Raw genomic sequence first — 14,504 nt, 5'->3', positions numbered from 1 at the left:
AAATAAAATATTAGTATATTGGTTATTTATTAATTAAATTATTGATTTAACTTTTTTTTAAATATTTGTTTTAAGTTGATTATATAAACACTATTGCAAAAGTGTAAATAACTCATACACATCTACCAAAGCAAGGGCATAAATGTCCATTTGAAATATTGGATAATTTCTTCACGCTTTCTTCTCAAATTTGGCCAGAAAGTTTTCTTGATGTAGGGTCCATCAAAAATTGATCACTCCACACTCTTTCCTTTCACTTTCAGTGGTTCCAAACACACCCTAAATGGTTTATGACGGAGGGAGTATCAAATTACACCCACTAAAGCAAGCCCATCCTTAAATGGTTTATCAAAGTTTATTGAAAAAAGATTGAATATTTGTCTAAAATTTGAAAAATGTCAAAACATATTTTTTATTGTGTATTTTCATAAATACATTCCCTCGAAACTCAATAATTTTCCTATCTTGCCTAGAAGTTACCATACGCTTGCTTTTTTATTTTTGAGAGCACTATAGGCTTATTGTTGTTGACTAGTTGAAATGTTAGATTAAATAAATCTTGTTTTTGTCACCAAGTGTAACATATGCTGGCACTAAAATAAAATAATGAAGCCTGATTGATCAAGGATAATCTTTTTTTAAGGATAATATTTTTATTAGGGTTGCCAGAATCAGATGGAAACACTGACTGTCGGAATTTTGGACTCAAATATCATAATCAACTACGTGTCTCACTTGTCTAAAACTTCACGATTTCCTGCGGATTTAGCCGCAGAAAATAAACTACAGGAATACCCGAGAATTTTACCCTTTCAAATAGCAAGGAGTTTTCTGCGTTTTTGTTTTAGCAGGAAAATATTAGGGAATCATTAAGCAAATGATCCATATAGAATTTTGTTTTTAATTCCTACAAAATAAAATCACACTTTTTAATCACTATGACTATTTTTGTTAGTAATTTGTTTTTAGTTCCTACAATATGGTGCTGAATACGTTCACATTTCCAAACAACCAAGAAAAACATGATATCTCAATTATCTTAATATTTTTTTGAAGATATCTCAATTATCTTAATTAAAATTAGGGAAAAAGTACAGATGATTTTTTTCTTCCTTTTTTTCTCCATTAACCTAGACTGACCTTCATTATTTTTTCTTATATTATCTTCTATAATTTTTTAATACTTCAAATTTTGCTTTTGGCTGCTGTCATCAGATTTCTGGGCGCCAACAATTTGCAAAACTCTTATATATTAAATGGGCGTAGCCAAGGTAGATAGTCAGACAGATTAAATTTTCCGGTCAATAACATTGCCTCGTGAACAAGCCCCTTTAAGTCGAACCTGTCATCTTCGCTTCGAAAATGGTCTATATTATAAGGATACCTTGTTTTACTTTTGGACTTGTGTTGAAGTAAAACTTACTTGTGTAACAATATCAATATCCACTTTATGTAAAGGTCCTCTTTTAATATTGGCCAATATATGGTGCCGAATACGTCCACATTTACAAACAACCAATAAAAACAAGACATCTCAATTATCTTAATTAAAATTAGAAAAAAAGTATAGAAGAAATTGTCTTCCTTTTAACCTAGACTGACCTTCATTCTTTTTCGTTATCATACTTATATCTAATCCTTTTTGTTTCTTGGCATATATTTATTTACAGTGCAATAGGCTAGCAACCACGCCTGAAATGGATGTATCCTCTCATGTTCATTATGTGTCCCATTTTCCCTCTTTGGTTGCCTCTGAAGAGGCATCGTTGATCCTTTTTATGGTGTTGCAGATAAAATTTTAACCACGTCTATTTAAGGAAAAGAAATTATCATGAAACAAAGTGAGAAAGGACATATTTGAGTTAATAACTATGTTCTGTCTCTCATTCCCGGCGAAGAAAGGACATATTTTAGTTGTGATTCTCTAATAGCAGATACCGCATCAGTCAATAGGCCAGATGATATTCACACACCAGAATTCTTGAACACAATCAATTCATCGGGTCTTCCTAATCACAAGATTACTTTGAAAGTTGGAGTTCTTATTATGTTGTTGAGAAATTTGAACATAACAACAGGTTTGTGTAATGGTACTCGACTAATGGTCACTAAGATGGGAAGATATGTTATTGAAGGGAGGGTAATATCAGGAAGCAATGTTGGAGAGAAGGTCTACATACCGAGATTGTCATTGACACCATCTGATACTAGAATTCCTTTCAAATTTCACCGCATACAGTTTCCTATAGCTTTGTGTTTTGCAATGACTATAAACAAAAGTCAGGGACAATCACTTAAGCAAGGTGGCATCTATCTTCCACAATCGGTCTTCTCACATGGGCAGCTATATGTTGCAATATCACGTGTTACATCAAGGGATGGTCTGAAGATATTATTAACATATGACAATGGGGATTGTATCAGTACCACTTCAAATATAGTTTATAAGGAAATATTCGAAAATGTGTGACCCAATATTTTATATGCCCTTAAATATTTTTTATGTTTATTTATTTTATTTTTTATGTAATGAATAATATCGGAACTTTTTTAGCTTCTTCATTTTTAATGTCCCGGGCATTAGCACGGGTAAAAGTCCTAGTATTATATATCTTTAATAATTTTCTAATACTTCAAATTATGCTTTTGGCTGATGTTATCAGATTTCTCGGCACCAACCATTTGCAAAACTATTATTAACCTATTAGGCAATTCAAAATATATATTGAAAGGAAACAATATTGTTCGATTCAAATGCTACAAACAAGCTCCACAAAATCTTACATGTTTCCTTTATTCTAATGTAACACCAAAAAATGTTACATCTCACTTAAAAATGAACTTCGGCATACAAGACACTCACACCAAACCTTGATTTGCAGGGAATCTAAATCCGACTAAGCGACCAGACGATAGGTTGGCATAGCTAGCAAGGGTTGACATCTCGGCATGCTGAGCTCAAATTTTTCAGACATATCTAACTCGTCTTTGGACATAGCATCCGGAAGCTCCCAATTGAAGCAATGCATTAGCTGAGCCACAACAAGTTTCACAGAAGTAAGACCCATTTGAATTCCAGGACAACTTCTTCGACCAAAACCAAATGGTATGAGTTGAAAATCATGTCCACGAATGTCTACATCACTATCTTCAAATCTCTCTGGATAAAACGTCTCAGCATTATCCGACCAAACATTAGTGTCTCTCCCTATTGTCCATGCATTTATTAAAATTCTTGTCTTTTTCTTGATGTAATAACCATCCACAACAACATCTTCAAGACACTCATGGGGTACTAACAAAGGTCCAACAGGGCACAACCTTAAGGTCTCTTTCACAACCATAGTCAAGTAAGGTAATTTTGCCAAGTGGGTCTCCTCCACTTGTCTATTCATGCCAACCACATTTTCTAGCTCTTGTTGGAGTTTCTTCATTGCATAAGGATGCTTTAGAAGTTGTGAAAGTACCCAATCAATTACAACAGAGGTTGTGTCTAGTGCTGCTGAAATCATGTCTATTAAAATAGCCTTGATGTTGGTTCTATCAATGTCATATTTGTTGTCTTTGGAATCAATTGATTGGTTCATGAGTGATAACAATATGTCTACAAAGTCTTTGTTGTTATGGCCTTTCTGTTCTTCAATTGATTGATTCTCACGCTCTTTGATTATTTGCTCTAACAATTCATCATACTGCTTCCATGTTTTCTTAATTTGTCTTTCAATTCCCTAATAACCAATGAGTTGAGTTAGCAATGGATATTGATGAAGTGAGGAATGTTTTAAAGCTTGAAATTCATGTTTCTTCTTGATGTTTTTCTTAAAAAACAATTATCAAGACATGTATTTATATATATATATATATATATATATATATATATATATATCACGCGTAGACGAGTGTTAACGACATACTTTATTTTATTAGTTAAAAGTCATGTTGATATCAATTAAATTTGGTGAGACTCATACAAATTTCAACTAATAGAAAAATATTAATTGAAGTAATATGTTAGACAATAAATTGTTAGAATTGAAACTGTGTATATCATACCTGGAGATCAAACGGGCGTAGCCAAGGTAGATAATCAGAGAGATTAAATTTTCCAGTCAATAACATCGCCTTGTGAACAATACCCTTTAAGTCGAACCTATCATCTTTGCTTCGTCCCAATATCATTTTACAAGTGATATTCTCAATAAGCTCAGCCACAACCTTGCTAACATTAACAACCTCATGTAATGTAGCTGATTTTCTTAGTGACTTAACCAACAATCCAACCTCTTCCTTTCTCAAAGGAGCAAACATCTCAACTTTTGAAGAATGCAATAATTGAATGGTACACAATTTCCTCATATTGCGCCAATAGTCGCCATACTCGGTGAAAATTATGCCCTTTTTACCATATGTCATATAATCTGCAGCAAAAGCTTTAGGCCTGCTAGAGAAAATACTATCATGGGTCTTGAGGAATAATTCAGCAATTTGAGGTGATGAAACCACAATGGTTTGGACTTGTCCTAATTTGAAGGACATTATTGGTCCATATTTTTGAGAAAGGAGTTGAAGGGAACGATGTGGAAGTTTTCCTAGCATGTGAAGGTTACCAATAATTGGCAAAGGTTTTGGACCTGGTGGATTTTTCCTACCATTTTTTTGATTCCATTTTGAGTTAAAAATAGTAGCTGACAGAATGAGAATGAATATAACAAAGAGAATTTCAGGGAGAGTGAATGTTTGAGGTAACATGTTTGCTTGAAAGAGTGTGTAGAGAAAAGGTTTTGGAAAGTTGTGTTAATGTTGATGCAAAATTGGAGACTGAGTTTGGTATTTATATAGAAATATATGTCCTTTTTAATTAATTATTTAAGGTCTATGATTGGGCTAAAGCTAAGCGTCGGAACTCAAAATTGTCACGTTTTGCAATTTTATAATCACGTTTTATTTATTTGGTTTCATCCTCATATTTTATTTTTGTACAAATTTGATAAAGTAATTTAATCAGACTCTAACATTCGTCACGGTTTGGCTTTAAATATTTTCTTAAACAATACTTTTCCCCAACCATATGATGAAAAAATGTATGAAATTGGAATGAAACCAACACTTAAAACTGGGTTCAATTGAAGAAGATGGAACTGAAATTTTGGGTTTCTATGGTTTTGAGAAAGAAAAGAGATATGAGTAAAAGAATTGTGTAATTTTATTGAATAAAATCGTCATCTATTTACAACACATGAGTGAGTATATATACAATTGCACGTTGTAACAAACTTCTCTAACAAACTAACTACCTTAGTTAACACGCTAACCAAGGTTTGTTACTAGACTATGCTTCTGAAGACATCAGAAGCTGCACTTTAGAAGCTGCACTTTAGAAGCTATACTTCAGAAGCTGGTACGTCAGAAGCTATACTTCAGAAGCTGTACTTAGAAGCTATACTTCAGAAGCTGTAGTTTCCAAACAAACTACTAATCAAAGATAAAGCTAAAACTAACTAAACTGAATTACTAAACCAATACCATATACACTCACTGATGGCTTAAAATATGGGTTCCATCAAGCTTCCCTTCTTCACTCAAGAAAAAAAAAAATCAAACTCCACTTTTTGTTTTAGAATTTTGATTACGGTTTTGCCTAATAATGAACTTAATTTTTTTTATTTTAAATTTGGTATCCTTCGCACATAATTTTTTAGAGAAATCTTTCATTCCCCTTCAAACTTGCAAACAAACCTAAAATTTTTGACGTTGTTGCATGCTTAAAGCTGATTCGAACTCAAAACCTTTGTTAAGCTAGATGACACCCGTACTAGCTCATCGAGTTATGATTAATTTGGTTTTAGCTATTACTTAGTTATTAATTGTGTAGCTTTTTATTGTGTTACCTTGTTTATGTAGATTTAGGCTTGTTGTTGTGGTAATTACTTTATGAGTTCATCGATGACATTCTATGTGGTTCAGGCAGCATCCATGCTGCTGTCACTGTTTCTGTGGATGTGATCCTGCAAGGGTGGCACTCTTTTTAGATAAAACTAAAACAATTATATGTCATTTATTTTTTCTACATAATTGTTGTTCTTGACAAATTGGATTGTAGTTCTAATATGGATGATCTTATGTGTATAAGCTCAACTTCTTGTGGTTTTGCCTTTAATTTTCTTTGCTACTTTTAGCTATGAATTTGCTACGAAATTGCTATGATAAATTATAGTTATGTTTATGCCAAAAATACATTTTGAATACTAGTTTGTTATGGAATAACTAAATACTTGCTGGGATTTGTTTTTTACTAACTACGGATTTACTATGAATTATTTCACAAGTAAATTTGTCTTTCAAAATTAGTCGGAGCAAATCACATATTTACTTGTAATAATCTAAGCGTTCTTGGATCAACTCATAAATCTAGCCATTTTTAACGTAGATATTTATTCATATATTTTAAATATACTCCCTCCGTCCTAAAATATAAGCAAAAAAATATCATTTTCTTTGTCTCAAATTATAAGCATAAAAGACCAACTTTTATGCTATTTTTATGTTTTTTTCAAACAAATCATCTTTTCCAATGTAAAATTAAATGCAAGTTGCATTTAATTTGTTCTCTTTTTTATTTTCTCCATAATTTTTAACCAATAAAAATTATTTTTACATCTTTCCATGAAACTTATTAAAAAAAAAACACAAAAAATCATATATCAAATCACTGAGTGTTAGTTTTATTAATAAGTGTAAATTAATGTTTTTTTGCTTATAAATTAGAACGGAGGGAGTACATAGGAATTACACCTTTTCAGCTGAATATTTCTTCCAATTACCTTTTATTTAATATTTTAGTACGAAAATGTACTTCAACTTTTGATTTTCTTTTACAACATCACTTTTAGTTTCTGCTTTTAAGTCAACTCATATGTGTATCATTCAAAATTTTAATTTTGCAGGAATATTTAGAACATTATAAAAACCTTTTTTTAAAGAAAAAACATGAATGAAATATGAATTTTTAAACGCAAAAAACATAAAAATTCATATTTAATTCACTTGTTGTTTAAAGAATTTAAAATTTTGCAATAGAGAATTCTATAATGTATTAAATATGACTGTGAAAAAAATTAAAGATTTTAAATTATACACATGAGTTTTAAATGGTGATTCAAAAGTTTTATTGGAGTGGAAGTTGAAGAAAAATTTAAGGCGTAATTAAAACAAAAAATTGAAAATGTTTATACTCTCTCCATCTCACAATAAGTGTACTCTTTACTATTTTGATTTGTCTCAAATTATTTGTCTCTATTATAATATTAATACAATATTTATTATTATTTTTTTGTCAAGTAGTCTAGATGTCGGAGCTCACACATATTAAATGTAGAGAAGTGGAGTGTTTGAGGTTTGAACTACGACCCCCGCATATATTATACATTGCCTCTACCAAGAGAGCGAAACTTGCACGACATTTATTATTCTTTTCTATTAACATACCCTTATTATCATATAACTACTCCATTATCTATAAATTTTTTTAAGAAGCTAACTTAAGGAGGAGCACACTATTAGATCACAAGTCAATACCATAAGGTTTACTCGAATGGGGTGATTTAGTAAATTAATAAGGATGTTTTAATAAATTAAACATATTTTACCATTAAAATTAACATTACTAATCATTTGTTTGATAACAGTGTAAAACTTCCCTTGAAAAAAAAACCATGTAAAACTTAAAAAGGAGACCTGATTTGAAACAGAAGGAGTAATAAACAAAAGGGTTAATAGGTCTTTATCCCCTGTAATATATGTCATTTCTGATTTTCCCCTGTAAAATTTTTATTTTGATTCACCCCTGTAAAATATTTTTGTTTTGATTTCCCCCCTAATAAAATTTTTACAGAAGGTAAAACCAGAAATAACCTATATTACCAAGGGTAAAGATCTATTAACCATAAACAAAAACATATTTAATAAAAAAACGTTGGTCGTGTTATTAGGAAATTGCCTAGAAGTTGCCATGCTTACTTATTGTTTTTTTTTTTTGAAGGAGACATTCCGCTTTTTTTTTTTTTTTTGTTGAACGAAATTGCCATTAACTACAATTTTTCTAATAAGCTAATGAGGAGTACACTATCAGATCACAAGTCAATATCAACAAGTTACCTCGAATGGAGTGATTTAGTATATTAATAAGGATGTTTTAGTAAATTAAACATATTTTACAATTAAAATTAATATTACTAATCAATTATTTAATAACCGTATAAAACTTTTCTTAAAAAAAAAAACAAAAACCGTGTAAAACTTAAAAAGGAGATCTAATTTGAAAAGGAAAGAGTAATAAACAAAAACATAGTATTTATTCAGAAGTTGCTCGTGTTATTTTTGAAAGGACAATCCGCTTATTATTGCTGACTAATTGAATTCTTTTTTTTTTTTTTTTGAGAAAACTAATTGAATTCTTAGATATAATTAATATTGTTTTTGCCACGAAGTGTAACATATGCTATCACAAAAGATAAAATAATGAATGAAGTCTGATTGAAGGATAATATTTTTTTAAGGAAATTTGTTTTTATTAAGGTTGCCAGAATCAGATAGAATCACTGACTGTCGGAATTTGGACTCAAAATATTATAATCAACTACGTGTCTCACTTGTCTATCTAAGTTGAAATAGGCCATAATTCAGTAGTTAGAACTGATTTGGTCGGTTAGGTAGAAGTTAAATTATAGAGGATCTTCCTTAAAAAACCTTAATTATAGTGGATCTTTTTATTTGGTCTTGACGATCTGGGTGTTTATCCTTACTTTGAGGGGTTTAAAATGTTAAAATATTGTAAATTATGTGTTTCACTGCTGGGAAAAATGGTTTAACATGTATCAAGGTCAACACCATATACCTCGAAATTAACTCTCAATGTCGACATTTTTTCAGCCGACACTAATCCACCGCTAATGTATTCATATGTAGCCGACGCTAATATTTGCGTTGTTCGAGCTCACAGCATGTGGCATCGGCAGCACTCACTAAAAATAAAATGTCTTCTTTTAGTTTCGTCGAATGACCCACCCTAAATAAACATTTGTACCATAATACAATAAACATTTTTTAACGCAATATTTTTGTCCAAAAACAGTTCTGAATTGAAAGTGAAAATATAAGAGCATGAACAAAAAACATGAGGTACAACAACAACAACCATAAAAGTTCAAACAAGCCTTCAGGAGGAAACATATACTATGGTACATTAGAATGCCTAAAACTAATTAATAGTTAGGATTAAGTGCACTTTTGATCGTCCTATTTTATCACACTAACGAAAACAATGTTCCGTTTTATTGCCAGTGTTTTTGGTCCCAAACCTATTATGAACTTGAAGGAAAAATATACCACGTCTAATTTAGTGCCAAAAATCATCACTTTCTAGGCTAAAAACACATTTTGTATTAAAAAAAAACAAAAAAAAAAACAGTACTAACCCTTAATCCACAACAACGTGAGTGGGTCATTCCACCGCTACCAACAACGGTGAAAACTACATCACCACCATCAAACACTCAACAAACAACCTAATAGTTTTAAACTAAAGCCAAAATGTGACAAATAAACACAAACATGACATTATAAATGTAGTCGAGAAGAGAGGGTTAGAAGAACCAACCTGTAGTGTAAAAAGAGAGTAAAACTCTTGAAACTTAAGAGATTTTGATAAGTTGATACTTGGTACTCTTGCAAAACCCATAAAATACTTCAAAAGTGATTGTATAAGTGTTTCGAATACCCCTCCAAAATCTTTTATACTCTCTAACAAAAGAATGTTTGGATGGACAAGGGAGTCATCCATCCAGTCCAACCATCCACAAAACAATATGGTGGTCTCAACGGTTGACAACAAAGAATATCAACCTCAATCCAACACTCCACAAACAATATAACAATCAAACGATCAAGTTGAAAAAGACTCGTTCAATCCAACGGTTCTTCAAGAGATCTAACAAAACCCCAAGCATCATGATCAATCCAATTGCGACGAATCTTCCTCAGTACCAACACAAGAAAGCACTAGAAAGTCTAGGCCATCAAGTGCAAAGAAGTAGCCCTAACACGTGGTGGAAGGGGATCAAAGGTCATGTTCACTCAATCTCTTCCTCGTAGTAAGGATCAAATACATCTTAAATGAGGGATGTGACAAATAATCATAGTCTCATCTTACACAGCTCACACTTCAACACCTTGCGAGCGAAACATTGCACTAGCAAAATATTTCTTGCAAAGAACATAAAAACAAGGAAATTCATTGACATGATACACATCCTCGGCACATATACCTTTGAAATTGTTTTACCCAAAAATAAAAAGTTTTCCTCGAACTAGACCTTTCTTACTCCAGTAAATAAGACAATTACCACAACACTCCCAGGGAGTGTAACACTCCTCTTACAATAAAAGATTTTAGTGACCTTAACTTCACTTTACAATAAGAGAAATGATATTTGTACAACCACTTTTTGACAACTTTTGTAACAACTTTTCCTCTCATACTCACATCATGTATTTACTTTCTCTCTCTATTGCTTTGATTTTTGTGTCAAGACCTCTTTTTCTTTGTAAAATTATGGTTGTCCCAAAAATTGTCAATCAAATAGTTGTTCAAATAATACAACTCTTACAATAAATACTCTCCGCAAGTTTTAAGTATTCCTCTACAATAAAAGCTCTCTATGAGCTTATATATTCTTCGACAATAAATTCTCCAACGAGTTCAAATTTCCCCCCTAAGGAAATTATCCCATAACTATGAAACTTTCATCCTTCACAAACATAAAGCTTCTCAAAGTCATCACCCTTCACTCCGAGAAGATACAAACGACAACGACAAAGCATATGTAAGAAGACAACAAATGGTGGGTAACAACAATCAAAGGGTACGTAACTCCTAAATGCAAATGACAATGAAACTTCATATGATGAAAATCCTATAACTTTGTATTTTCGCAAGCGCACACACAAAAAACATAAAAGGGTGAGTAGACAAAAATCATGAAAGACAAAGCATAGATAAGAAAACTATTGAAAATATTCACATAAATTAAATAATGATTTATGTATTTTTTTTTTTTTGCGAGGAAAAAAAATAGAGTAATCATATGATTATAATCATTATATATATATATATATATAAAGATTTACCATATTTAACATTTAGAGACACGTCGACAAAAAATGGCATATTAACGATTAATCATATGATTAACATTTTAAAAATAGAGAAAATTACACTCTCCTCCCCTCAAAGATGTTTGAATTACACTCATCTCCCCTCTTGTGTTCAAATATACACTTCTCTCCCTTGAAAAATAAAAGTTATACTCTTATCCCCTATAAGATACTTGAATTACAACCCCATCCCTTAATAATTAAATATGCACTACACTTTAATCTATTTTAACATAAATATTTTTTTGTGATATATACTAATTTTGAACAACCATTTTAGAAAAATAAATTCATTTCTTTATAGTTTAAATGTCAATGATAATAAAATTTAAATATTTTGCTATTAATTTTATAATTTAGAGTATAAAATTAACTTTTAAATAACCAAATTTTATTGTCTTTAGTCATTTTTCACATGTTTAAATTTTATTTTGAGTTGTTTCATATTTTATAATAGGTTTAAGACTATATGTTAATGAAATTGTGAAAAAAATAGAGAAAAAATATGTATTCAAATTTTGGTTATATTAAAATAGACACGCAATACTATTTGTTTTCGTAAGTGTGTTAGATTATTATTATTTTTGCTAGATTATTAGAAATAAAAAAATATATATTGAGGGAGTAAAGTGTAGATTTTAACATAAGAGGGGAGGGGAATGTAATTCATACTTCTCTTAAGGAGGAGATTGAAATGTTTTCTAATATGTTTTGAATAAGAGGAGAGGGGAGTGTATATTTTAACATAAAAGGGGAGGGGAGTGTAATTCAAGCATCTTTGAAGGGAGGGAATGTAATTTACTTTAAAAAAAAAATATGGACATTTATCGGCATGATACATATTCACATCTATCACCAGTCACATAAGTCACTTCTTAGAAACAACTTCACAAGTATACATGCAGTGTTGCATTATTAAACGTACAATTATTGATCATCATAATGTAATTCATGCTACCATAATTCACATATAGAAACAACACAACGAGTCAACACGAATAGACACATATCCACTTATGGAACACACTTGTGATGCATGCATTCACACATTGCACTTTTCTCTCAACACTTCCCATATCAAATTGACACTTATAGTCCCCTTACAATGCATAAACACTCATGAGACAAGATTAGCACTAATAAAACTACTATGTACATTTGATGAGAAAATTGTACTATGCTTGAATAGAGACAAAAATATTCAAGTCCTCATAGACTTTCTCAACCCATCCTAAGATCCCTTAGGTGACGCTAGATAACTAAAGGGTTCACGATAGCTTCCAACAATTTAGGTACTCCCTTAAGTCTCTTAATAATTTCCCCTTATTTTTATCCTTGAGATTTACATAATAGATCACTACCCATTATACTCAATATAGTTATGTATCCATGTTACCAGGATCATATCACCCTAGGTATATGATGACGACATGTATCCCAATATTTTAAGTCATAACGCTACCTTGCTCCCCTTATTTGACTTGAGTCACTCCTTACTCAAAGTTCTCTCACCAGCAATGAAGAAAAACAAATCTTTATTTGTCATAATTCACAATCAACACATCACAAAATCCACAAGTAGTATTTCACATACATATATCACTTATTCCTTCAAAAAAAAATACATATATCACTTATCACATTTCACTATATCATAATTCTGGTCTGAATAAAACTAGAAATGATATTTCATATGCCATGGAGAGTTAAGAACAACATTTCCAAATGGAAAAAATATACCAAATTCCTAAACCTCTACAATCATAATTTTTTTTTTTACATCAACTTAAGTCAACTCAACTCATATTGTACTTTATATTTTAAATGATAATGCAGCCTATGAAGTTGAAATAAAAGGAAACACAAGTCATGAAACATTCAACTTTTGTTAATGATTTTTATGAAGCAACATAAACCATGCAGATTCAACAAAATAATATTATGTTGTAAATAATTTGTTTCACCAGAATAGTAAATGGGTGCCGCATGAAGAATTCTCTGAGTTCGTTCTCAAAAATAAGATAACCTTTGGAAAATATTAAAAACAAGGTTCTATCATCAATTGGTTCCCTGATCTCCTTTATCTTATCATCATTACCATTTGAAGCAACGATACCACTATCAATAACATAAATAACATCCAAATTTAATTTTCCTGCAATTTCATTTATATCGTGATTAGAAGTTAAATAGGCATAAAAATTCGCCCAAAATCGTGTCACGTTTTAAGTAAATCGTGACACGTTTTCCACTGAATAACAAACAGCTGAATTAGGGTTTCCTCAAATCGTGTCACATTTTTGCCATCGTGACACGTTTTCCTCAATGTCGAAAGTATGTTTTGGTCTTCTAAAATCGTGTCATGTTTTTACCAAATCGTGACACGTTTTCTTTCTTTGTATTTTAATTTCTTCAGTTTTTCTGCTTTTCTAAGTTGCGTTGTGAACTCCAAAATGTGATCAAATTACATAGAAAATTACGTAATGACGAGATGTCATCACTAGGTTCAATAGATTTTACTCAATATTAGGTATGTCAACTCCTAAGTACTTACTACTAGGGTCAACTCTCTTTCGGTATCTTTCACTAGTTTACTAATCACTTACTTCCTAGACAGATAATTACTAGTATAACGAAATAAATATCAAGATATAAGCTTCCAGATGATAGTAGCAATGTTAAGCACTGTCACAACCTAAGTATCTAATCTAGTAATACACCTCACGAAAATAAATTAATCCTAAATAAAACTTAATTGCGAACAGAAAATATACTAAAATAAAACAACATTAAATAAGGCTTCAATAGGTCTTTCGTCCCTACAAATATAGGTCATTTGAATTTGCATCCCTGAAGTTACTAATAATTCCAATCTGTTACTGCAAAATTTAATCATTTGACTTTTGGTCATAATTAGCTTTTTTTTGCTGAGGTGGGCTGTCATTAGCGGCGTGGTGCCCATGTGCCAAGTGATGATTGGGCGAGGTGGTTGGCTTAAATAGGTCTTTCGTCTTTGGAAATATAGGTCATTTGAATTTTCGTCCCTGAAGTTAATTATCAGATGTAATTAGGACCATTTTTCAAATTATTAATATTTGCAATGGCAAAATGGAAAGATTAGTAACTTCGGGGACGAAAATTCAAATGACCATATTTGCAGGGACGAAAGACCTATTTAAACCATTAAATAATTATCCAACAAAAGTAAACAGAGGTTCATCTTAGAACTCTAACTTATAGATATTCAGTTACACATGATAACTAAGACAGAAATACAAAAGGATAAAAACATA

At 31.1% G+C, this 14,504-nt stretch overlaps 1 protein-coding gene across 1 annotated transcript; it reads right to left on the bottom strand.

The window, feature by feature from the left end:
• Positions 1 to 2,719: 2,719 nt before the first annotated feature.
• Positions 2,720 to 4,806, bottom strand: LOC25496866 (cytochrome P450 CYP736A12). Its single transcript, XM_013597576.3, has 2 exons — positions 4,054 to 4,806; positions 2,720 to 3,728 (listed from the first exon to the last, which is right to left on the bottom strand). The coding sequence occupies exons 1-2, from the start codon at positions 4,747 to 4,749 to the stop codon at positions 2,898 to 2,900; spliced, it is 1,527 nt and encodes a 508-aa protein (XP_013453030.1). The 5' UTR covers positions 4,750 to 4,806; the 3' UTR covers positions 2,720 to 2,897.
• Between the last annotated feature and the right edge of the window lie 9,698 nt (positions 4,807 to 14,504).

This window comes from Medicago truncatula, chromosome 6, assembly GCF_003473485.1.
Source record: "Medicago truncatula cultivar Jemalong A17 chromosome 6, MtrunA17r5.0-ANR, whole genome shotgun sequence".
Classification (NCBI taxonomy): domain Eukaryota; kingdom Viridiplantae; phylum Streptophyta; class Magnoliopsida; order Fabales; family Fabaceae; genus Medicago; species Medicago truncatula.
This window is presented reverse-complemented; position numbering and strand designations above follow the sequence as displayed.

Bases quoted from the DNA above. Each gene is read 5' to 3' on its own strand.
- LOC25496866 (XM_013597576.3), bottom strand. From the start codon at position 4,749: ATGTTACCTCAAACATTCACTCTCCCTGAAATTCTCTTTGTTATATTC. The intron at 3,729-4,053 runs GTATGATATACA...ATTGGTTATTAG, and splicing joins TACGCCCGTTTGATCTCCAG to GGAATTGAAAGACAAATTAA.